We start from the raw sequence: 24,455 nt of genomic DNA on the forward strand, positions 1-24,455 counted from the left end.
AGGTGAATATGAACTTCCATCAAACCCCAATGGAGAAACTCCAAAGGACTAAACAGTCACAGAGACTCATAAAATTTTAAAGTGGTTGCCACAGTTCCACTCTGGTGCCTGCTCAGTAGCTATCGCACATTAGAGGTGTGCTCGCTGCTGCATGGGAAAGGCTGCAGTGATACAGTGTATGGCACAGATTTTTATCTGATGTGTCGCAGTCCTTAAGCCCGAGTCTCCGTCTCCGGCAGACCCACGCTGTAAGGTCACTGCAGTCCGAGACCTGCTTTTCTGCAGATGACCTCATGTTTGACACGGATATGATTTAGCAGCAATTCAAGATTTATTAATAGTGTGCGGTGGATCAAAAAGTTGAATTCTAGCAGCACTTAATAACTGACTGATTTAAAGGTGATTTGGTAGAATATGTTATGATTAAAATAGCGACTTAATTACAGATTTGAGAATGACAAGATTCATGCTAACTTACCACAAAGTATTCTAAATCAAAATGTATATAGGTATAAACACAAAACATAGTCACAGAGGCAGAAACACTTGGATCCAGTGAAATATGTAGATGCCCACACTCATTTATACCTCTTCTAAAGAAGTCAATGTCTATTTATTTATATTTACATTCTGTACATTTGTTTACATTCTGTAAATAGATTATCTTTTAATTCTGCTAAGAGAGTGGGAAAAGCAATTCCTTCCATAGAAGATTTCGAAGGAGTTAACATGGGGAATACATGTTTGGCCACCACACATAGGAACAGGTTTGCTGAACAGCTACTCAAGAACATTTTCAGTGCAGATGAGCAGTTCCTGCTAGCCTTAAAAGAGATTACATATGGTCATATAAGACACATCTTTTTTTTTTTTAAAAAAATTATTTTTTACTCTGAACACTGCTAAGTAAGTAGCATAAGCTTTGTCTGTAATAATAACATTTAAAAATCTAATTTATTTTGTTTTGTTTCACCCTTTAGGCTTACTTTACTGCTCTTGTTGCCAGTTGTGTTGTTTCTGTGCATCTGAGTGTTCCTCTGATGTTCCATCACCATCAGACCTGTACGTTAACTGTTTAATGTGCATCCTTTGCCATGGTACAGGTGGGAAAATAAGTTTAGGGAGGGAAAAAAAAAAAAAAAGGACAGTGAAACTGAAAACCTTAAAGTGCTGCTGAGAGCACTCTTAAAAGCCTTCAACTTTAATTTTGTCCAGATCGAGTTTTCTAAAATGAAACATTCGCACAGAGGGCCAATTATCTGTACCCCTCCCCAGAACTGTACAAACTGACTCCTGGCCAGCGTCGGGTCTTAAACCCAAGCTGTCTGGTCTTAAACCGAAGCTGACCGTGCGAGGCGGCCGCTCAGCCCCCGGCCCCGCTCAGCCCCGGCCCCGCTCAGCCCCGGCCCCGCTCAGCCCCGGCCCCGCTCAGCCCCCGGCCCCGCTCAGCCCCGGCCCCGCTCAGCCCCAGGCCCCGCTCAGCCCCAGGCCCCGCTCAGCCCCCGGCCCCGCTCAGCCCCGGCCCCGCTCAGCCCCCGGCCCCGCTCAGCCCCAGGTCCCGCTCAGCCCCGGCCCCGCTCAGCCCCAGGTCCCGCTCAGCCCCCGGCCCCGCTCAGCCCCGGCCCCGCTCAGCCCCGGCCCCGCTCAGCCCCCGGCCCCGCTCAGCCCCAGGTCCCGCTCAGCCCCAGGTCCCGCTCAGCCCCGGCCCCGCTCAGCCCCCGGCGCAGCAGGGGCCGGGTCACCCCAGGCAGGGTTTGGGCAGGGAGGAGGCTGCGGCCGCAGGGGCGGGCGCTGGGTCCCCGCCGCCCGCCCGCTCTTCGTCCTGCGTGGGAACCTCCACCGCCGGGGACGGGACTTCCCCGGGCGGCGTGTCTGAGGGGAGGGACGGAGGGAGGCACGGCACGGCACGGCACGGCACGGCACGGCACGGCACGGCACGGCACGGCACGGACTGCGGGGGCCGCCGCGCCAGCGCCGGTAATCGCCGCCTCGCCGGAAGCTCCCTTCCCGCCGCGGGGCCGCCGAGCCGGGCCCTGCCGGGACATCAGCGGCTCCCCGCGGGCGGGCGCGGCTGGGACCCGGGCCCGCCGGGATGGACTCCGGCACTGAGACCCACGAGCTCAACGGGCAGGCGGAGGGCGCGGAGCCGGCGGCCGTCGAGCGGGTAGGGGCCGGGGCCGGGGCCGGGGCCGAGCGGGGGGCGGGAGCGGGCTCGGCTGCCGCGGCGCCAGGAGATGGCGGCGGGAGCGCGGCGGGAGCGCGGCGGGAGGTGGCGGCGGCGCCCGCCGGGCCGGGGCCGGGGCAGCGGCGGGTCTCCCGGCAGCGGCGAGATGGCCGGGGGCGGCCGGGGGGGGCCGGAGCCCATCGCCGCCCCCGGGGGCTGCGGCAGCGGGCCGGGAGGGACCCCGGGGGGGCGGTGTGCCGAGTGCTGCCGCAGTCCCGTCACCGGTGCTGCTCCATTGCCGCTTGTCTTTACACGTCTGCCATTCATTCAGCACCTTTTTTTTTTTTTTTTTTTTTTTGTAGGGATGCTGCTCGCAAGCATCCCATTTTGTCTCACTCCAAAGACAGGCAAGTGCCAACGGAGGACTGAAAAGAAAATCTTTTTCAGCCCTTGGCACGCTGACCCCTTAGCCCCTACACACGTCAGCTGGAAGGCGGTGACCGCCCCCCCCCCGAAATCTCTGCTCGGAGCACCCCGGCACCGCTCCGAACCGGGAGGGTCTTTCCATCCGGATGACTTGGGAGAGGATGGAAAAGTTACTCAGGGGTATCTACACAGGAGAGAAGTGGGAGGAATTACTTAAGGAGTTGATCCTGTATGGGGTTTTTTTTCCGTACAGTAATCCAAATAAAAACAAGAAGAGAAATACCCAGCTTTTTACTACTCCCTGTTGTCAAAACATGACCAGAGATCTGCACTGGAAAGCATTTCATCCCATATTCTGTTTACGCATAAAGGATGTTCTCCAAGCATGCCACTTATCTGAAAAGCCAGACTGGTAAAAGAGCATCTTTTATGTTGTTTTGGAAAGGACTAAAAAGCAGCTCTTATTCCAACCTAAGACTCCGCCACATAGAAACAGTTGTACTAAACCACCTTTTACGTCACTGGTAAAACTTTCTGGTTGCAGACAGACTGGACTGATTGTGTAGCAGATCTCTCCTTCCTCCCTCATTTCCTGACAAACCCTTGTACTCATGAATGTCATACCAAGAAAAAAAAAAAAAATCTGGTTTTAATAAATCCTGGAAAGTACCTAAACAGAATCGAGGCTGGGATATGTGGATCAAACAGGTGGCCTGAAGGGATTTCCTTTAAGCCACTGACTTCTTAGCAATTTTCTTTTTTTATTAACATAGTTATGATTGCATCACAAATGCTAGTCATGGGGGTTTCTTTTTTTAAACTTGATCTGCTCCAAGAATTTTTCTGCAACTTTCCTGTTTTGCTTCATCTTCAGTTGCACGCAATCATCGTTTTGTTACATCTTTCCCATAGAAACTGCAAGTTTTATGTGAGCATCATGTAAAGAATAGGCAGAAGGATGTACTGGTATATTGTATTATATGTATACAGTGGCACTTCAGAGAACTTCACACTTTTTTTCATTTTCTCACCAAAAAAGAGAAAAGTATATGTGAGGTAAACCAGATGGGGACAGATTTCTTAAAACCCAATCTGTGGATAGGAGATACCTTTAAAAATCTGACCAAGTTCACAATTCACACAAACAAAAGAACACCCCAACTCAGCAGCCAACTAAACCTGGAGAGACCACAAATCCACAGGTGCCTGGATCTCCAGTACTGGGGTCAAAAGTGCGTGAGTGTCTGCTTTTGGGCATGCTTGCAGGCATCGCAGCTCGGACCACCCTGGTTTGCTTCCTGCCCACCCGAGCACCTCGCCTCTCCTCTGAACAGACTTTCTTGCACATCTTCAGCAATAGACTGCTACCTTCTCTGACAGAGGAGCTGACATGAAGTGCAGATGTAGTTGTCTTACCTTCAAAGCATTCAAAGCACACAAATTAAAAAAAGACTGGTTAAGCCCACTGTAATTCTGAATGAGAGGTCACACAATGGTTTAATGTGGTTTATTTTAACGCCATTGTTAATTTGGATAAAATTTTTTAGCAGCTGTCAAGCTTTTAGAAGCAAGAAATTCCTTACTTCTAATGCTGTGTTGTCCTGGCACACCTCACTGGCTAATGTGAATAATTACACTTGGCAGAAGTGTCTGGCTGCTTCTGCAAAGGATCTGTTCATACCAATACAGATAGTAACTGTTTTTTCATCTTCCTCTGTCTGCTTTCCGTGTTCATGGTCCATATTGAAACAGTCTAGATTCACAGTGTTGTAAAATCTGGGTTAATGTTTCCAAGATAACAGAAAATGCTAGTTGAAAGAGTTAAAGAAGAACTATGAAAAAGGTGAACAGGGACAGTAGAAAAGAACAGCTCTGGAATAGTGAGCTTCTATTATAGTCATGTTACTAAAAATGTATTCAAGATTGTATATTAATTCATAAGTAATTTTGGGACATGGTAGTTTCTTGATGTCATACAGCAAGTAACAAGCTTCAGATTTGTAGGAACTTGAAATTATTGCATATAGAATGAAATGGCAGTTCTAAAGCATTACTTATATGAAACTGAATGTGGAGTACTTGATATACTCCAAATATTGAAACTGTTGGTGATAAGTTTTTGTTTGCTTGTTTTTTTAAGTAGCTAGAATAAACAAACAGTGCTTTAACAACACAAAATAGGCAGCAAGACCAAATCACTGGAATGAGCATGGCTTGTATCAGCACTAGTGTGGCCAGCAGGGACAGGGAAGGGATCTTACCCCTGGGCTCGGCACTGGTGAGGCCGCCCCTCGATGACTGGGTTCAGTTTTGGTCCCCTCACTCCAAAAATGCCATTGAATGACTCGAGCGTGTCCAGAGAAGGGCAACGGAGCTGGTGCAGGGTCTGGAGCACAGGTCTGATGGGGAGCGGCTGAGGGAACTGGGGGGGTTTAGTCTGGAGAAGAGGAGGCTGAGGGGAGACCTCATGGCCCTCTACAACTGCCTGAAAGGAGGGTGCAGAGAGGGGGGATGAGTCTCTTGAACCAAGTAATGAGTGATAAGACAAGAGGGAACGGCCTCAAGTTGCGCCAGGGAAGGTTTAGACTGGATATTAGGAAACATTTCTTTACAGAACGGGTAGTCAGGCGTTGGAATGGGCTGCCCAGGGAGGTGGTGGAGTCCCCATCCCTGGAGGTGTTCAAGAGTAAAGTTGACTTAGTGCTGAGGGATCTGGTGTAGTTGGGAACTGTCAATGTTAGGTTAATGGTTGGACTGGATGATCTTCAAGGTCTTTTCCAACCTAGACGATTCTGTGTGATTCTGTGTGTGTGAGCAGTAGTAATGCAAGACAGAAAAAAAAAATCACACAGGAGAAAGCTTCTATTTAAACAGCTGCATGAACAACTTTTAAGTTATTACTTCATTTCACAAAGTTAGTCATCAGGTGTGCTGATTATTTTTAAGTCGTTTAAGGAGTGAAAATATTCTAACTTGGTCCTGGAACCAGTATAGTTTTAGGAAAATAGTGCTCTGCCCTGAGCTAACATGACTGTACTTTTCCCTTTTTTTTTCATAGTAACTTTTTAGCTCTTGGGAATCAGAGTGGTTACCACTCTTTTTTTCTTAATGTAATCATACTTACATTTTCTGTCTGTATAGCAGGTGGCTTTTCTTAAGTATAGGCTTTTAAAGATGCTAGAAAATTGATGCAGGCTATGAAATATGAGCACAGACTGAGATCCCCCCCCCTTTTTTTTTTTTTAATTGCCTGCAACCACACTGTCTCAACATATGATTGCAGAAGTCTGACAGCTAGTGCTTGCATGGCCAGTTTTCTCCCCCCCACCCTGTGAAATTCCTACAGGAAATGTAACTGATGATTCAGTCCAGATGTGGGGGGTTTTCTCTCTGAGTCAGTGCTGAACAAGTGATCTGATGTTTTATTGGGTATCTTCTGAGGAGGTGTACAGAGGATCTAATTATTCATTGCATAAGTGATAGAGCTTAAAATATTTTTGTTGGAAGAATATTTCTTTTCTTTGTAGAATATTTTCCCTATTTTTTTAGATCAGCAAGATCCCTGAGGCAGAGGGGAAGTCCAATTTCAGAGTAGCCACGTATGGTCCATTACATTTTCACTAGGCGGGTGATGGAGATGTGGACAGAAATTCCAAATCTATGAGGATTTTAAATAACTGTGTAAAGTTACTAGTGCAATCTGTAACTGTAGGGTTGATCTTAGAAAAAAATAAAAGTTCTGAAATTGTGTTCTGTTTTAGTCCTGTATTATTATTTTTTGATATAACTGGAATTTTTCCTGAACATGAAATTACTGCTAAAAGATCCGGAAAAGTTTGCTGTGCAGTATTTTCTTAAAAGTGAATACTTTAAAAACGTAGAAAATTACTTTTTAACAAAAGAGCCTTTTAGCATCTTTTTAACAGTTTTGATTAGAAAGACTGTTGCAAAACACAGAACAGAACAGTCCACTGTAAGATCAGTATGACTCAGCCTTATGTTTCCACAGCCTCATTATTACATGGCAAGTTTACATTATTTTAAATTTAGGACTGTCCCTAAACACAATAATTTAAGGAAGCTTTCTCTGTGACATTACAAACTCAGAGGTCATCTTGATCAACAAGCTTGTCTGACCTCATTTTGAATCAATTGTCATAAAATTGCAGTAATCACTAGCCTCAAATAGAAAGAAAACTGTATGCAGTGTTAGAGCAAGCCAAAGACTATGAAGACTGTATTTCAGAGTAAATGTAACTGAAGGTGAAGAACCTTCTGACAGCTTGAGGAAGGTGTTATTAATCAGAAGCACAGTTCAAGAAACCTTGTTTGGAATACAGACATAATAATCAGCATTATTTTCCCAGTTATCCCAATGCAAACTGTGGGTCTCCTGTATTTAATAAAGGCATTCTGCTGCATAATGATTTAAAGTTAGAATACCATGGAAGTATTTTGTGCTGATACTGTAGCAATACCAATAAGTATTCATGTGTTTTCAGAACCCAGATGTGGGACTCTGGGCCTGACATGCAACACACATTGAGCTCTGGGCCCTGCAGTCCCAGCTGATATTAAGTAGCTGCAATTACAAATTGCAAATCAAAATTAGAGACCCAGGCTGTACTTCTGGCTTATACTTTGCAGTTTCTGGTTCTAAGTATTTATTTGGGAAATTGGAAGTATTTATTTGGGAAATTGGAAGTTCACCTGCAAAATACTGGTTTTCTAGTGGGATATAAGAAGCAAAAAGTATCTGTTAACTTCATTACAAGAACAGTAAATTCAGTGTTTATAACATATCTGACTCTTGGAAATTTCAAGGTCCTATTGGTTCAGGCAAAATTTGCCTTTTACAGTTTTTATGGGGCTTTTGTTTTGGCTTTTTTTTTTTTAGATTTTCTTAAAACAATCAAGATAGGGGAACATATATATGGTGGAAGACATTTAAGAGGCTGAGTAAAGTACCAAGGAAGATACCAAATGAGAACGAATGAATCCTAAAAACTTGCACTCAAAACCCAAATGATTTCTTTCCTCCTGCGTTCATAGGGCAGAGTGACAGAAATGTACGTAACTAAGTTCTAAATACAAATGCAAAATAGACATAGTTTTCACTATTTTTTTTCCCCCCCCCTGTGTATTACAGATGACTGGCATGTCAAAAACCCAGCCTTTCTTCTCTGGACAGACCAACTGGTACATTTAGGGAAACTCGGGTCAAGTTGGAGAAGGAAAAGAAAAACTACTTTTGGGCTTTCCTTATTTTTTGGTCAGACTATCAGTACGTTAATTTGACTACTTCAGCAGTCACTAGTGTTTGATAAATGCTCTGTTGAACAAACAGCAGCATAAATTTTGTCACAAGTAGCGATTTAATGCTGTAATAGAACCCGAAATCCTTACTATAGGAAGTTACTGTATTTAGCAAAGATACTTTATTATTTGTTTTCAAATGTTTCCATTTTCAATGCTGTTTCCTTCCTGTTGAATCACCAGGTGGGTCTTAGATGTGATTCCTGAAACTCAGCATCTAAGGACATTTGCCTCAGTGGCACTTTTATTAATTTTTTTAATAAATGTGGCGATAAATCCTTTCTGTGTTTCAAAGGGACTCAGTTCGTCTGGGTGTACTGTTGAGATGACGAGTGAAGCAAAGCAGCGGCAAAGTCTGTACCAGCACAGTAAGACTCTGTATCCCACACCATTCATTTCTAGTGTGAAGGTTTGCTCTTACAGAAGCAGACAAGTGCCAGCTTCTGATGTAGCATCTTAGCTTTTTCCTCGCAAACTGCAGTGCTCTGGGCAAGCAAACAGACCCGGCTGCTGTGCAGAGACGTGGAGCAGTACTGTCTGTGGGGACAGCATCCTGTGGTTGAAAATAAGCTCTTCCACAGGGGATTCTTCCAGTCACAGATGGGGCAAGAGGGGGAGGCTTTTTACTCCTCTCCTCTCTATAACTGTGCATAGACCAGCACGGCGGGTTGTTGTGCTCAGAGGTTGACATTCTGCGGGCGATGGCAGACCTGAGGGTGTGCTGTTACCCACAGGGAAAGGAAGATACAGCAGTTCCAGCTACACCTGTCTCTGTGCACACACACGTGAGCACACGTGCTGTTTTTCCTCAGACTCATTCGGCGACACCAACTGAAGGGATCAGCTTGTCTGTACCAGGTAATTTGAATACTGGAAGTGTGTAATGAGGTGTTTTGATTACATTGAGACTGAAGCAGATCATGTGCAATCCATCCTGTTCTCTTGCCCAGCGGCAGCTGCAGGAGAAGCTGTACTTTACCTGCAGCCTAGAAAATCTCTGGCAGTTTCACTTTCCCTCTGTGAGCCCTGCAGGTGGTAACAGCACCATACGTGTCGTTCCGTGCTGCGGGCTGCACGTGTTGCCACAGGCTTGGAATCTCCCTGAAACCATAAAGCCACATAACAAAGTTCCCATATAATTTCTGTTGTACATGACTCTCATTATGCTGAGATTAAGGCAACAGCTCTCCTTTCATTGCCTGTCTATATATCGCTGTGTAACATAGAATCACAGAATCACAGAATTGTCTGGGTTGGAAAAGACCTTGAAGATCATCCAGTCCAACCATTAACATGTAGTCTGATCTTAAAAATTGCCGCCATAGTACTGACTGCCTTTGTTTTGATACTTTTGGCAGTTGCCTTCAACTTGCTTCCAGAAGGCAAGGCCAATTTGCCTTTTGTTTTGGTGTGGTTTATGGTTTTCCAGCATGAGTCAGGAGGTTCCATTTCTCAGTCAGGAGATGAGAAGTTATTGTTTCTGGGGCTTTCGTGATTACAGATCCTTTTTCCTGACAGAGGGAAGATCACAGGCCGAGAAAAAGCTCTGTACAGTACAACTGACATTTCAGTTCTCCATATGCCTAGTTCCAATTCCGAACCGGTCTGCTTTCAGGAGTGGTAGCTGAAAGCCTCTTAACAGAGTAAAATGCCATTTTTTAGAATCTAAACATAGTAGATAGCTGAGTTGTCATTCCAGAAATAAGAAGGTTTGCCTTAGTTAGCCTTACAGCACCCTACTTTGAATAGACTTCTCCGTATATTGGAGTTCAGAAGTGACTCAAAACCATTGCTTCCACAGCAGTTCAAGCGCCGTAGCACCTGCAACTTTACCATGCAGAGAATTACTAAACAGCAGGGTCCTGAAAGTGCAGCAGCACATTTCTCCAGGAAAAAAAAAAAGATCATATTCTGTTGTTTATGTGGAAACTGTCTTACATTATGTAATCACAGCTGTAACTGAAAGGAAGATGTAGCCTGGACTATGTACTCTTTTGTATAGCTAAAAAAAAAAAAAAAAAAGCCACATCAAACATGATCACATTCCTACATCGAGTGAAAAGAAAGAAACTATTTGTCGTGTTTTCACTGCAGTCCCCTGAGTCACAGCTACCCGTGTAGTTTTTGCCCGTGTTACACACTGCTGCCTCGTAGACCCAATAGATACTTCAAAGTCAGTATTTTTGGCAGGAAGGAGTTAATTAGCTACTAGGCATAGGAAAAAACTTCCTCGATTATGAACTCTTGACAAAATAGATTATATTACTTCTACAGTCTACTGAGAAGAATTTCTTTTAAATTCATGCTCAGAAATTGAATTCTGCTATTACACACGTAGTTCCCCATCCCCTCTTACACTGCTAGCATTAAGTAACCAAGAGCTAAATGTGTGTGTTGGGCTTTTTGCTGTACAATAAACAGTGAAAAATGTTAGTCTGGATTTTTCTACGGAATACTGCCAGCATATATTCCATGCTGCTTTCCATAAGGAAATGACCATCCACACCTCGGTTAGTGTTTCTGGGGGATGATATACTGGGACAACAGTATTTTTCTGAAGCACCCAAATGCTATAGTGGTTTAATGAGGCAGGGGGGTGGGAAGAGGAGACTCTCCTTGGCAAGAGGAAAGGTGACAAATGGGGGACATTCCCCAGCCAAACTGTGTTTTTAGATTGTGGGATATAGACAAAACCAAATGAATTTTGAGTTCTTCCTGACTGAAGTCAGTATCCGTCTCAGAGCCATTTTCTTCCTGGGATCTCAGTAAAGAAGCTGTCTGCACGGAGCTACAATTACATGTTTGCTTTCTCTTTGAAGCCAAAAAATCTGCTGCTGCCCCATCATATTTTTCTCTCAGTAAAATATTTAGCCTGTGGTTGATTACAAAAGTCTCTGGTGAAAATAGGTCAAGTTTGGTATTTGAATGCCCTGGAAAAACTGGCAATGTGTTTGCTGTCTGCATTAATATGTGTCCTATTTAAAAGGAGATTTTAAAGTCTGGACAGTGGCAAACCTGGCTTTGGACTGGAAATTTGATAGTTATTAGTGCTGCTGAAAAGAATAATTAGAGAGTGTTTTCTGCATTTGAACTAACCTTCAAAGAGAGACTTTCCTCTCCATATTTTCTGACAAGTGGGAACACATTTGTGCAGTGAGAAGGTCTCTAAGAAGCAGATTTAAAGAAGTCAGCTAGAATAAGCTTACTCTTAATATATTTGTGTATTATTTTTTACAATAAAGTCTAGAATTAAGAGCAGCAAGAATGAAGTTCCTAACCTGTTCAGAGACTGCAGAAAGGAGGGTTACCTGCTCTTTCTTCATCTCAGTTAAGTAGCTAAGCCTAACCAAGTCACCCTGAGCTGCATCTAATCTGTAGAGAAATAGGCACCCCTGGGAGACGAGCTATCAGATTTCAAGCTGAGTCACATGAATCGTCATCAGGCAAAACTCCTTTTATTTATCCCGCCTGGTTAACTAGCTTTGGTTTTGCCCTGCAGTTAGTCTTTATTTTCCTGTTTGTTTGCAGGGGAATTAAAAAAACCCCACCCAACTGCTGATGCAAAAATGGAAGGAAAAATTTCCTTGTAATTGGGCAGTGCTCGGCAACCACAAATCCTATGATATTTAAACAGAAAAACAGTTCACTGCGTATGGATGGACCTGGACGGTGGCATGGCGGAGTGCGAAGCAGTAGGGAAAGAGGTCAAGCAAAGCTCATACAGTGGCCAGCTTCCACATAAATCCTCAAAATAAGACTCATGAGTAATTAAGGAGCTATGTAGATGTGTGATGACAGAGGGTGAATTTAATAAATATTTGTATTTTTAAGTATGCCTTTAGGAGTAAATTTGTTCACTCCTAAGCAACAATTTGTTGTTTGCTTGATTGTTTTACAGGGGTTTTTCCCTCCCAACTTTTCTCAGTGCAAACTTTTCAGCTTTTTCAATCTTGCCTTTCTCAGAGAAGCATATTGACTTTTTAAACTGATCCCACAAGCTGGAAAAAGTGTTTCTGCCAAAGTACAGTACAGACACTGTTTACTGCTCTCTCATCAGGTGGAGGACAGTGGTAACAGTGAAAAAGCAGCACTGATAGTCTCAGTACCACTCTTACTCTAGCAGTATGATTACAGAAACTAGTTGATGGGCCAGGTCATCTCTTGCTCACTCCACCAATTAAAAGAGGTGTGAATAACCTTTTTCCCCTGTCCCAATTTTAGCGCAGAATGTCACAGTGGTTTCAGAGAAATGGACCTATGAATATCAATCACTACGCAAATAAGAAGAGCGCTGCCGAGAGCATGTTGGACATTGCCCTGCTGATGGCCAACGCATCCCAGCTGAAAGCCGTGATGGAGCAAGGACCTTCTTTTTCCTTCTACATCCCCCTTATCGTTCTTATCAGCCTGTCACTCACACTGCAAGTTATGGTGGGAGTGCTCCTGATATTCCTTGGTATGTAGCAACAGCAAGAGCCATTGACATGTATTTTCCTTACAGGATGCAACCTATAAGATGGTATTTGAGATGGTATATAGACTCCTCTTTCCTTTTTTAAAAAGCTGTTATATTTGAAAGTCTTTACCTCAGAATTGGTTAAAGTTGTCTCTTAAGACCATAGAAATATTGCAACAAAAGGAGTAAGGGCAACTTTATGTGGAATCTTCGCTTTTGATCAACTTCCTCATACTCATTTGCCCACAGCATGAATATTTTTCTTTTCAGAAAGCCTGAGGAGGAAGGAAAATGATGAAATACTGTAAAAGAAACATTAATAGGCCAGATAGAATCATGCAGCCTGCCCAGTTTCATAATACTGTTTCTGGCAAGACCTGTTACTTAATCTTATGACCGAAATGTATTTGTTCCATATCGGTCATATCATAAGTAATATTATAAGAATATATTGCAAACATAGAACTCCGAAACAGAAGTGAAAGTTAAAATGTCCATCTTCATCTTGGTGTGGCGTATTGTCTTCAGTTGGTTTGTGTTTCTGCAATCAAATCAAAGGCTTGACAGTAATGAAAAAAAGCTCTTAGTTTTAAATTCAGGAAATTATTCAAGGCATCCTATATCTCTAGGTGGGGTGCAGTAGAAATGTACTTGTTAATTTGCAAACTTGTGTTAAAATGAAGTTAAAGCTAAAAAGAAAAATGGAGCAAGATTTCACTGTAAGAACATAACCTCGTTTCTTATCCACATACTATGACTTCAGTCAAAAAATTTGAAATTATGTACAATGTGAAAAAACAGTTTGAATTGCATTCTGGGACTACAGATAGATTGTCTTGAATTCTGCTTGTTGCTAGGGAAACCTTTTCTACTTTCTACCAAAGAAATGTGATGCAATACATTTAACATATGCTAGAAATCATTTTTCAAGAGAATGAGTTCAAATAGGAGTTGTGTTAGTGTGTGCTTTGGACGCATTTAACAAGACAGCTGTAGAATTAGTTCCCTGCTCCCTGCCTTCCCCCCTCTCCACTTTCCATCTCAATCTTGAATCACGGACCTTCACGTTCCTAGAAGTTCAATGCAGTGCCTTTGCTGTTCTCAAAAAGAGAGGTTCCGCTATTCAGTATTAATAGGTACAATGCTATGAGGCAAAAGGACCAGTGCTTATCACTAAAAATTAGGTATTTTAAGTTAATATTGCTAGGTTAGTAGCACATGTATGTCCTACGCCCTCTGCCTTATTCTGTCAGGCAGAATGGTTATCTAAGTAGCTGTAGAACCAGGTTCATTTCTACAATGTCATCACTAAGGGAGCATGAATTACCCAAAAAACCCAACTAAAACTCCACAGAGACTGGAGAGACAGCACTCTTCTAGCAATCCAAGTTTTCTGTTTTGACCTTAAACAAGTCTTCAGTGCTTCTTTTTGCTATCTTAACCTACTGTGATATTTCCCCCTTTGCTTTTGCAAGGCAAAATGCAGAAAGAATCCAATGACACTTTGCAAAGTTGCTGAAAGGCTGAGACATTCATTAGCAGCACCCAAAACCCTAGGCCATAACTTTGGGGAGTCAATCAAAGATTCCTGTAGCAATCAGAGGAAATGTGTAGGTTTCAGCATCAGTTGAACCCCATTATTCCCTGAAGTAAATGACACCTTTGCTGGTAGGAAGCAGCTGTGGATCGCTGCTTCTGCTAGTGATATATGATCATTTATTCTCATCACTTTTTTCAAATCTTCCCCTTTAAATTAATGGGTACTATTTGACAGATCTTGTCTACCCTAAACGAAAAACCTTGAAGGTGACAGCCAGAGTTCACACACGGCATTTACTAAACAACTTTCAGTTCAAGGAGGAAGTTCCTAGGAAACCAGGATACATAAAGCTTGTGATACTGATGTGCAGCCGATGCGGCTTTCTTCTTTCTTACGAAAGAGACAGGATACAGCTGTCTCTGCATTTGGTAGAGTTGGTACAGGAGCAAAACCCAGGTCCTGGCTCAGAGGAGATTCCAGAAAGGGACTGGAAAAAGCAACCTGATGATACTGGGGAATGTGGGAAGAGAGTCATGGAAAAATCAGCAAAACACTTCTATGTTTCTTGGTTGAAGGCATCTCCCTGCTGGTTGTTTCAGTTAAGCAGGCTTTGAGGCTGCAAACAAGTTCCCTGGTTTTTGTTGGGCAATAATTTCTCAGTATATGCTGAGACATTGCTTTTTAATGCTTGTTTCTGACGGTTATTGCCAGAGTGGCTTCCGTCTCTGTAATTTTTATCTTCGTCACATGGAGAGTAGAGAGTCCCAGCTCTGAAACTGCGCTGCAGTAGAGTTCACAGACCACCTAGAAAACAGTGAGATTCATCGGGAGTTCAGCCCGCACTCCACAGTCAGCGGTGGCTGTAGGTTTGGTGTACCAAGGGGAACAAAGCTCTCGGCTTCTGGCGGTGTGCTGTTGGAGTGATGCTGTCGTGCTGAGGCCAAAAGTACTGAAGACAGGATATGAAGGTACAGGCATCATAGCAAGAATTTGCTTTTCACAATGTGTATTTGGTAGTTTTGGCCTGTAGGAACAGTTTTAGCTTCCATCTAGTCACAAAATTCTGCCTCTTACAAACTCTCACAAGTCAAAAAAAAAAATAATCTGTGCAACCATCCAGTTTCTTTCCTTGAGAGTTTTATCCCAGGAGCTACCAGTTCTCACAGTCCTCTATTAGGAATTAAAATTCCTCCTTCAAAAGACCCTTTCACAAAAACATTTTGAAAAATGTTCAGCAAACTTGTCCTTGAAAGTGATTTGGTAATCTTAACTTTCTAGAAGAAAAGCAAAGAATGTCTTGAAGTAGTTTAAGTGGCATGAAATCAAGAAATCTAATCCAGCTATAATAAAATACTTAAAGAATAACTGTTCTTAACATTTTCACAAACTCCCTCATCTTACGTACTGTCACCACAAAGATAGGATTACTGCAATTCTACTTCAAATTTTAGAACGCCGCCTAAACTGACGAGCAATACTTGTCTTCTCTGACCCTTATTTGGAGAAAGGGACAGCTCTGAAAGTGTCATTTCTCCTTTGAGCATGATTTCTTTTAACTCAGAAAACACATTAGACCGTTATTGCCTTTTCTTTGTTAAACCAACTGTCTGAAGTGCTTTTCCTCCATACTTCAGGATTAATTATTCCATTTCATTTATTCTGCTTCATTCACATGACAGTACTAGAGTCCTTCCAGGTACTGTTGGGATGCAAGCATCCACATAGCTCCAGATGCTTTACAGACATGGATAAACTCATTTTCAGGATGAAGGACTGCTGAGCTTATATTATTTCATGCCTACACAGGTGTGCAGTAGCTTCAGCTTTTCAGATAGTTCCCCTGCGCTGTTCTTCAGTGCTTTGACTGGTTTGTGATGTTTGACTGTACTGCTTTAGCAAACAGGACTTGAACAGGCACCCAGAATTCCTTGAGACAAAAACAGCATTAGACTTCCTAATCAGGGAAACCGAGTGAACCTGGTTGTTAATACTTCAGCATCATGAGTGTCTTTGCCAGCACTTCTACCTAACTACTTCAACAAGCAAGCGAGTCTTGGTTCTGTGGTTAAGTTCTGCACTGTTGACAGGGTAGTTATGTTAAAAGCAAATAACAAAGTTTATCTCATGCAGTGGAGTCATAAGCTACATCTGTGTATGTGCCTATCAAAATGAGCTCAGAGTTTTATTTATGTTGCTGTAAAAACTTGTCCTGTACATGCACACACAAGCTCCAGCGATCTACTCGTTTAAGAACTAGGGGTCTTAACAGACAAAACCCATTCTCATAACACTTTCCAGAATTCATCAGCACTCATTGCACCAGCATCAAAGAAATTGAGCAGAGGGTCTGAGTTGCAGAGCCCTTACTGCAAAAGAACAGAGACAGAGGAAATCCTTGGGTTTCCGCATGACGCCAGGCAGGCGCCCCCAGACTTCACACCGTCCTGGACAAGCACGGGCCTTGCTCTGTCATCAGGTCTCAGCAGTCCAATGTAATGCATCTGTATGTTCTCACAAGGTCTGGAATCAAAGCTTAAACCAAATTAAGACTATCTCCCTTGTGTGTTCCTCCCTCACTCCCATTAGCAGTTCAACCAAAGAACAACTGCAAGAAGCAAAAGAAGGTGTTTACACAGCTGATGCTCTCTGTAAAAAGAACTGCAGCTACCCTGCTTTGCAGTCCTCCTCTGTTTACCAGATACAATGCCCTTACTTTCTAAAACCAGAATCGCTGCAAAAGCAGGGAGTACAACTGGGGAAGGGCACCAGTACAAAAAAAATTCAGCACTGGTAAGAGGTTGGGCTGTCTGCGAAGAACCTGTAGCGTTTTAACTGTAGTAGGTTTAACTGCATTCCGTCCGGTCAGGGCTTCGAGCTTCATGTATTCAAGACTGAAATAATTTTTAAATGCTTAAAGTCTGCAACAAAATTAGATTTCAAAAGATCAAGAACTCAGAAGATTTCTAGTAATGTTTGTGTATCCCATGTGCATCCACAGAGATTAGATATTAATTACTGGAAGCTAATAGGGTCCTTGTGGTTCAAGATCTTCTCCTCAGCAGTTTTACTGACACTGCAGAATCTTACTTCCCTTTTAAGTATGACTGATGCAAATAGCTCAGTGCGAGAGAAATTCTTGAACCACATGACTAGTGAAGACTTTTATTCTGGATTTTGAAATATACATGTAATTAAAACTTTTTTTTTTTCCTTTCCCTTTGAAGTAAAATATGACCTTAACAACCCTGCAAAACATGGAAAGCTGGATTTCCTCAACAACCTTGCAACTGGACTAGTATTCATTATAGTTGTTGTGAATATTTTTATCACTGCCTTCGGAGTGCAGAAGCCAGTTGCTGAGTCAGCATCAGGACACTAAGCACCAGGTGAGTGTGGTCTCTCTGCACCGTAAGGTAGTAGGGCACAGCATACATAAATGCAGTGCAAACTAGGGCATAGCTTTAAAAATAGCCACAAGCTTATCTATACAGTTCTGGCCTTTGCAGAGAAGGGAGTTTACTTCAGACCACTGCAAAAGCAAATGCTACTAGAAACTGCTAAGTTATTGCAGTGTGTTTGCAAATGTGGAGTTCAAAAGTTGATGGCACCATCTCACGCTGTCGGGGGCCCTTGCATGTGTCATGCATGGGAAGTGTAAAGGTCATCCTTCTGTCTTAGCCACTCCTTCTCCTCATTGCTGACTAAGCCAAGAAGAGAGATAATATTGCTTTGCTTCCTCCAAATGCCTCTTTCTTTAAGAAGGTTTTGCGGTATACTGCATCCAGTCTGTTGTCAACACTGAAGACTTAATCTTTATCCAAGTAACTAGGGCTATTAAGTCCAACAGAGTGCTACACGTCATCGGAGCCCTTCAGTTCCTGTGCAGATAGTGTGGCTCTTCTGTCCTCCCAAGCTGCAGGGCTTTTGCTTTGTCGGAGACTCAGCCCGCAAAGCTGTGCACTGTCACTTTACTTGATACATGCAGTCATTTAGAACAATATTGTTTGCTCTACCTGCAGTTTAAAGTTTGTTATTTACTTATACAGAAGGATAAATATAGGAATTGTGGGAATCAAAATGGGTATCTTTCTAGCATCATAGCTATGATGAACAATTTGGGAGGAGATAAACCTAAATTGTAGGCTTGTAGCCCAAGAAGCCCTGTAGTCCAGCATCTGCCTTAAAAATAGCACTGCAAAGTCTGTGTGTGCCAACATTGCTCTGGCTCTTTATCTTCCAAATCTCAAATCATGTGCAGAAGGCCTGCTGACTTTCCTGGCAAGCTGCAGTACACTGGCTACTACACAGACAGCCCATAAATGTAACATTATCAGTTTGAGTTAACTTCTATATGAAACCCTTTCTCCGTAAAAAAGGCCTTTAAACCCCTACTCTGACAATGAATGGCGCAACAGAAACCTGTAGCAAGGATGGAGACCAGACCAAAATTTATCAGGACTCTCAACAGCATGTGGGGAAAATCAGTGCAACAAATTACTAGGAAGATGAAGGATGAAATTCATTTATTTTGGGGTGTGGGCAGAATCGTCTGCTTTAACCAAAACCTGTGAAATTCTGGCAGTGAAACAAGATTGTTTTATTGTATTTTCTGACCATAGTCTCTACAAATAAACTAATAAATATTTAATTTTATCATCAAGGAGCACATAGATTATCTGAGATATTATCAGAATTATAGGTACAACGTCCTTCTCAGCAGTGCGTATTAAAACAATACTGAAACACTAACCACCAAATTGCACTGGCAAAGCCAAGAGAACTGAATGAAGGTTTACTGGAATTTTAGCTGTCTTCACAGGAGAAAACATGCACAATAGCCAGGAACAGAGGCAGATACAAGAATCTGAAATAGGCATCAAGAAATTCAAATAATGGACAAGGTGGCATACCAGAATCCCAGATGTGCCTCTTTTTGGTACAGTGAAAGAAGAACTGAAGAGGGAAGAGGGAAGAAGCAGCTTATGCTTATCACACTGACGTATGCTGAGTAGAGAGGGAGATGGGCTGACAATCCAATCCCAGGGCAGTTAGTGCCTTAATGTAATGGTATATGGATAAGTCAGCTAATATCCAGAGGGCGGGTGAGACACACCTTGCCTTGCCAAGATACTGGATGGGTGAGGTCACCCACATTTCATCTGCCATTTCTCTACTAGTGCTGCACTCTCTAATGAGGTGCCTTATTGATTCTCCTCAGTATCAGTGCCAGCTCCGCTCCCTTTTCAATCTCTCACTGGCTTTTAGGAGATGCTGCTCCTGCAGTGTTTCCCAAACACGTCTGCTGTATTTCTCCACAGCGGAACTCAGTGCTGAAGTACTTTGAAGAACCCTGCAGCTGCTACAGAGTTTGCCAGACACACGTGTTGTGTGTTACCATCCAGTTCAGCTCCGGGCAGCACTAACATGCCAGGCTGGCTTCTGAATGTTACTGTGCTCTTTAAACATGTGGAGTGCATCCCCCTGCAAATTTCTCCCACCCATCCATGCACTTTGTCTACTTTCCCCTTCCTTCACAGAAATGTGTGGCTAAGTCTTATGGAAACATCAGTGGTTTTGTGCAATGTCTTACTGCTTAGCTGGCACCATCTGGCAAGAAGGGGGCTCTTCACAGCATTTATGTTGGAGTTTCTCCTCTACTATTCCTTCTGGTCTCCATAAACTGTCAACCCAAAGGGGTTTGTGGGTTAATTATGACTAGGATTGTGGAATCCCTAGTTAGAAAGCTAGGTCTTAAATGAGAAACCAGTTCACATGTAACTTCCCTGAGATTGTCATGAGGGCATGAAACACAGTTCTGCTCTTAGAGCTCTATATCATACATCACACAGAGCTATGCACAGCCAGAGTTCACATACCTAAACATGACTGGTATCTACTGCTGAAATAGTTTAATAAACTCACAGTGCCTCAATAAAGGAGAAACAGTAGCTGGTTTATGTCACCTCAGGTAGAGGCAACACCAAAGGATGTTTAAAGCAAGTTTACAGCTGTACAAAACCAGCAGCTCTGTGATCCTGCCTTCATGCTGCTCACACATGCAGTTTCCTAATAAAATGATCAAACTCAGTGTCCAGGACATGTGTCTTTTTGCTCCAGACTTGTTAAATGTGGAAGTTCTTCATTGCTTTGGAACATTACATCTGTTGTTTGCTCACTTGATATTGCCCTTGCTAAAAGCACCTGGTCATCTGAATGTAACTCAAAAAACAAGTTTATTTCGGTCTGCTGCCACAATCTCCTGAGAAAAGTGAGTGGCCACCATTTTCTGGCTTCACTTTTACTATTATACATACTTTTTGAAAGAAAACTTAATTCCCCCTTTAAGGCAAATTTGTCATTTACTATAATTACTGTACCACTAACATCTCAATATCTTTTTTTTTTTTCTTTGTATTTCAGAGACCTGAAGTATTCATTCTAGATGCCATTTGCACTTCAGCCAGCAACACTTGGACACAGTAGGGAAGAAGAAAATAATCTGAAGAAGCTGGACGTACCGAGCAGCATTCTCAAGTTTCCAAGAACCAGCACATTTGTGTATCTAAATTTTTCCCATGTGTTAATATTTAAACTGGCATCTAAGGAAAGGTTGATTTTGACCCAAGGACATTGTTTTTCTGGAATATTGTCATTTCAATTTCAGTAGAAACTAACTGTTTTTCAGGAAAGCGGCATAAGCTCATCAACCAAAGTACTATCAACTGGTGGCACTTCACAGGACTTCCCACTTTCTGTGCCTTTTGCTTGTGTGGCAATTTATCATTCCTGCCGTGGTAAGAAATGGCAGGCCTTCGGTTCTGGCACGGTGACATCATCCTTCGTTTCACTTGCTTGGTACCAAACCTGTGTGCTCCATAGCTCAGCAGTGGTCCTCCTCTGCAGTGTGCAAAGAGAGCTGTGCCTTGGTCTCTTTTTTTCCCACTCTAGCTAAAGCAAAGATGAGACAAACAGAAACAGCAGGCTATCTTCTGTCCACTTTTGCTCACAGGTACTCATTTGTCCTGTTTCTTCATCTCTGGACCACATTTAAAATTTCCTCTCCTTTGTGCACAGACACACAAATAACCTATTTGATAATAGTTTCTTAATATTAACTGCTATAGTCCATATTCTGTGCATTACATATGCTTCTGGAAACCCTGTTAGAAGAGCCTCCTTTTCTAGGCCCAACTAGAAAACTAGAGGATACAGGGTGAACTTTACCTGCTAAACAGGTACCAAGTGCCTGTCAGCAATTCAAGTAGCACATTTAAAGAAGTTTATCCCTCTATAACTTACTTTTCCCTCTTCTCAAGATTGACTGCTGCAGTTGTGTTACTCTTATGAGTTTATGGCTAAAAGCATAACTGAATTTTTTATTTTTATTTTTAAATATATATATATAGATATAAATATCTTCTAGGTTCTTACCTGCCAGCTCAGGGACTGACACTTTTTCTAAATACACTATTACTAGTAATGGTGTAGGTCATAAAAATTTCTAAACCAGAAACATTTCAGTCATTTTATTTCCAAAGTATCTGCAATCAGAAAAATCCTGGTTTTCTAGATTGTGCTTATTTGTAGTTGCAGATTTGTACTAATATATTTCCTTACTGTTAATTTTTAAATGCTCCCTTGCACATATTAATAGAAGTTTGACTTCCATATGTCTCATCTCGTTTACAGTTTTTATTGATCACATTTCTCTTTAGTTGTGTCTCAAGGCCCATTGATGTACCATATCTTCATTTACATGTTCTGTAAGAATTGCTAACAGAAAACAAATCAGAAACTTGTGTGATTGGTAATGGAATAGACATTATTTTTTATTTTTTAATTCGTCTTTTGTTGCTTCTTTGCCAACCTAACATGTATTTACCCAGTATCTAGCAAGCAAGGATTTAATTGTGCGTGTTTTACTAATTTAAACATAGCTCAGAATAAGTTCTGAATAAGGTACTCAGGACAATTTTCCTTATTTATTGCTCACAAACCAGTGAATTGTTGAAGGACTATTCCTACATACTTGTGCTATTGCAGTTTTGGTGCTGTAGTGTAGTGAATTGACTGGCCAAATAGCAGTGCTGAAAACATTAAAAATGCTTTTCTTTTGGAGAAAATAGGTGTCTGTAGGCAGAGCCCTTCCAAGTGTGAAATTTATCTGTGGCTCAACATCGGGCAGTAATTTTGATGAGATTCTGGAATGTACCACCTTTGTTACCTTTCACCTTTTTACTCACTGGAATATTTGCCCATCTGTGCTTCTGATTCAGTCTGGAGAGGCTCTCTGGAGGCAGGTACCTCTCTTCTGAACAGGAAACTTTGTACCTAAGCTAGATGTCTGAAGTAGTTGCTTTGTCTTGTCCTAAAACCATTACCCATCCAAAAGATAGTTTCTTTTAACTTAGGTATGAGTACTAGGTATTTTTCACTGCCAGATTTGCATCTTTCTACTTTTTAAGCAAGACACAAAAATATGAAGAAATGTGTTTCTGGCACCTAGCTGATCCTCTCCTTTTTTGACTTGTCCTTACTACCCTAAAGGCAGATGCAAACAGATGCCCAGGCTCTGCTGATGTTTATCATATTTACACCTGGTGGTGATTTGGCCCAATTTTGAATGTAGTTTTCTATTCCTGTGTTACTTATGGTCCTCTTTTATGAGCATGATCATGTTTGTCTTGCACTGAAACACTTGAGAGCAGTCGGAGTGAGTTGCAGTACAGACATACCAAGTCTTTTCCCATTTTATTCCCCTCATTATTGGACCATAATTTTTCAGGTCACTCAAGCAAACAAGCTGTTACAGCTGCTGAGCTATGTTTCTTCTGAGAAAGGTGATTAGCTGTTCTTATAGCATCTTTACTGCTAAGCTGTTGTCCAGCAGAAACTACCAAAGCTTGTATATCCCATCCCCCAGCAGCTTGTGGAACTAACTGGATCCAAAGCCAGGGTGGGGAACACTCACCAGGCAATGACTTGTCAACTACAGATTCCAATGGACTTTGCAAGACAGGTTTTGAGACATACAGGAGGGAAAGAAGGAATACTTCAAGCTTAAACACGTTGTTGGGTGCCAAGAGCTGGATGTGGAGATCTGCATTAAGGGGATAGGTGTCTGCTCACTTTAAGTCTGCCAGAGCCAGGCTCAGAACAAAACCAAAAAACCCCCCATGAGTCCTTCTGCCTCCTGAGCTCTGGAAGTGTGACTGGAGCATCATAATGGAGATACTTGCAACTTCAGAGACCCTGGTCTCTTGGTTCTAAACACACAAAAACCTGATCTGAAAGGCATCCGGCTGACTACAAGACTGTACTGGGCATCAGCAGTATTCAACTTGCAACTGGATGTCTCTTTTTGTCATGGTTTATTACCACATTGATTAAGTAAGATTAGCAAAACATCCTCAAACACGCAATCTGTGTTTTAAGTCTCTGAAGCCTTCCGAGACCATGTATTTTTTAGCAGACAAAAGCAGCTACAAGTTGGTTTCAAGTATAAATAATTTAATCACATGACTGTTATTCTTTCAAGTCAGATACTTATTTAAAATCCTAGTGAATACCTCCTAGGGGCGGCAAACAAACGCATTGGTTTAAATGGTTCTTTGGTTTGCTGTGCTTCTGCAGAGTTCTTGGTTGTAGGCAAACATTTCACTTAAAAAGAGGTCATCAATAATGAAGCGAGATGAATTTTTACAGGCTGTCTTGGGAGACGGTTCAGGCCAGGTCATCCGTTTACTTGTTTCATAAGCTGCCAAACAGCGTAAGAAGAACTACATGTGCTGCTCTGGTCGTTGTCATTAGTCCCTTCAGCATCTAGGACTGCCCGGGTTGGAATTTTCAGTGTAGCTGTATTTACTGAAGCAGGTGACAACAACTAGATTTACTGGAACTGACTTGGATGTATTTGTCTTCTAAATCAGGTCATTGCTGAAGCTTATTCTGCAGCTGAGTATTGTATAAAATGGACTGAACGAGAAAGGTTTTGGTCACTCCTTTTAATTTATTCTAACAAATGCTTCATCCTGTTTTCTGACATGTCTTCCCGCAGTTGCACTGAGCCTGCCAACCCCGCTTTGCTGTAGGTACTGGGTAGCTGGGGGCACTGCCCTGGACCAGAGGTACCGGTGCTCTGCGCTCATCCCCTTGGTCCAGGGCACAGGCTTATGACTACATGTTAGCCTAAAAGCCTGGATACTCTTTTGTTGTTAACAGCTGAAAGAAACATGATCATTTTGATCATTCAAATATTTACAAAATAGTTATCAGAAACCAGTGACAGAATCCAAACACTAAGTTCTGCTCATTTCCTAGCTTAGCAAAGGTGTTGCCATTATAAGATTTATCAGGCTCAGGAAATGCTATGAGTGGTACCAATTTAGGCACTGTTTTAGAGTGCATACCCCCCCCCCAAAAAAAAAAAAACCAAAAAACAATGTCAAAAGCTGGTCCTTGTTCTGCAATATAATTTTGTCAAACCACAGGAGAACAGGCGCTACTGAAGGTGTGTTTACTTACTACAGGGCAGTGGGAACACTTAGAATATG

General features: G+C 42.4%; 1 protein-coding gene across 1 annotated transcript; it reads left to right on the forward strand.

Annotated features, from left to right (window-relative positions):
- Window positions 1–1,769: 1,769 nt before the first annotated feature.
- Window positions 1,770–21,742, forward strand: NINJ1 (ninjurin 1). Its single transcript, XM_074836757.1, has 4 exons — window positions 1,770–2,164; window positions 12,128–12,362; window positions 17,127–17,288; window positions 20,323–21,742. Exons 1-3 carry the CDS (start codon window positions 2,093–2,095, stop codon window positions 17,279–17,281), a joined length of 462 nt encoding a protein of 153 aa, XP_074692858.1. The 5' UTR covers window positions 1,770–2,092; the 3' UTR covers window positions 17,282–17,288; window positions 20,323–21,742.
- Window positions 21,743–24,455: the final 2,713 nt, after the last annotated feature.

The sequence above is a fragment of the Strix aluco genome, chromosome 11 (genome assembly GCF_031877795.1).
Source record: "Strix aluco isolate bStrAlu1 chromosome 11, bStrAlu1.hap1, whole genome shotgun sequence".
Taxonomy (NCBI): Eukaryota; Metazoa; Chordata; class Aves; order Strigiformes; family Strigidae; genus Strix; species Strix aluco.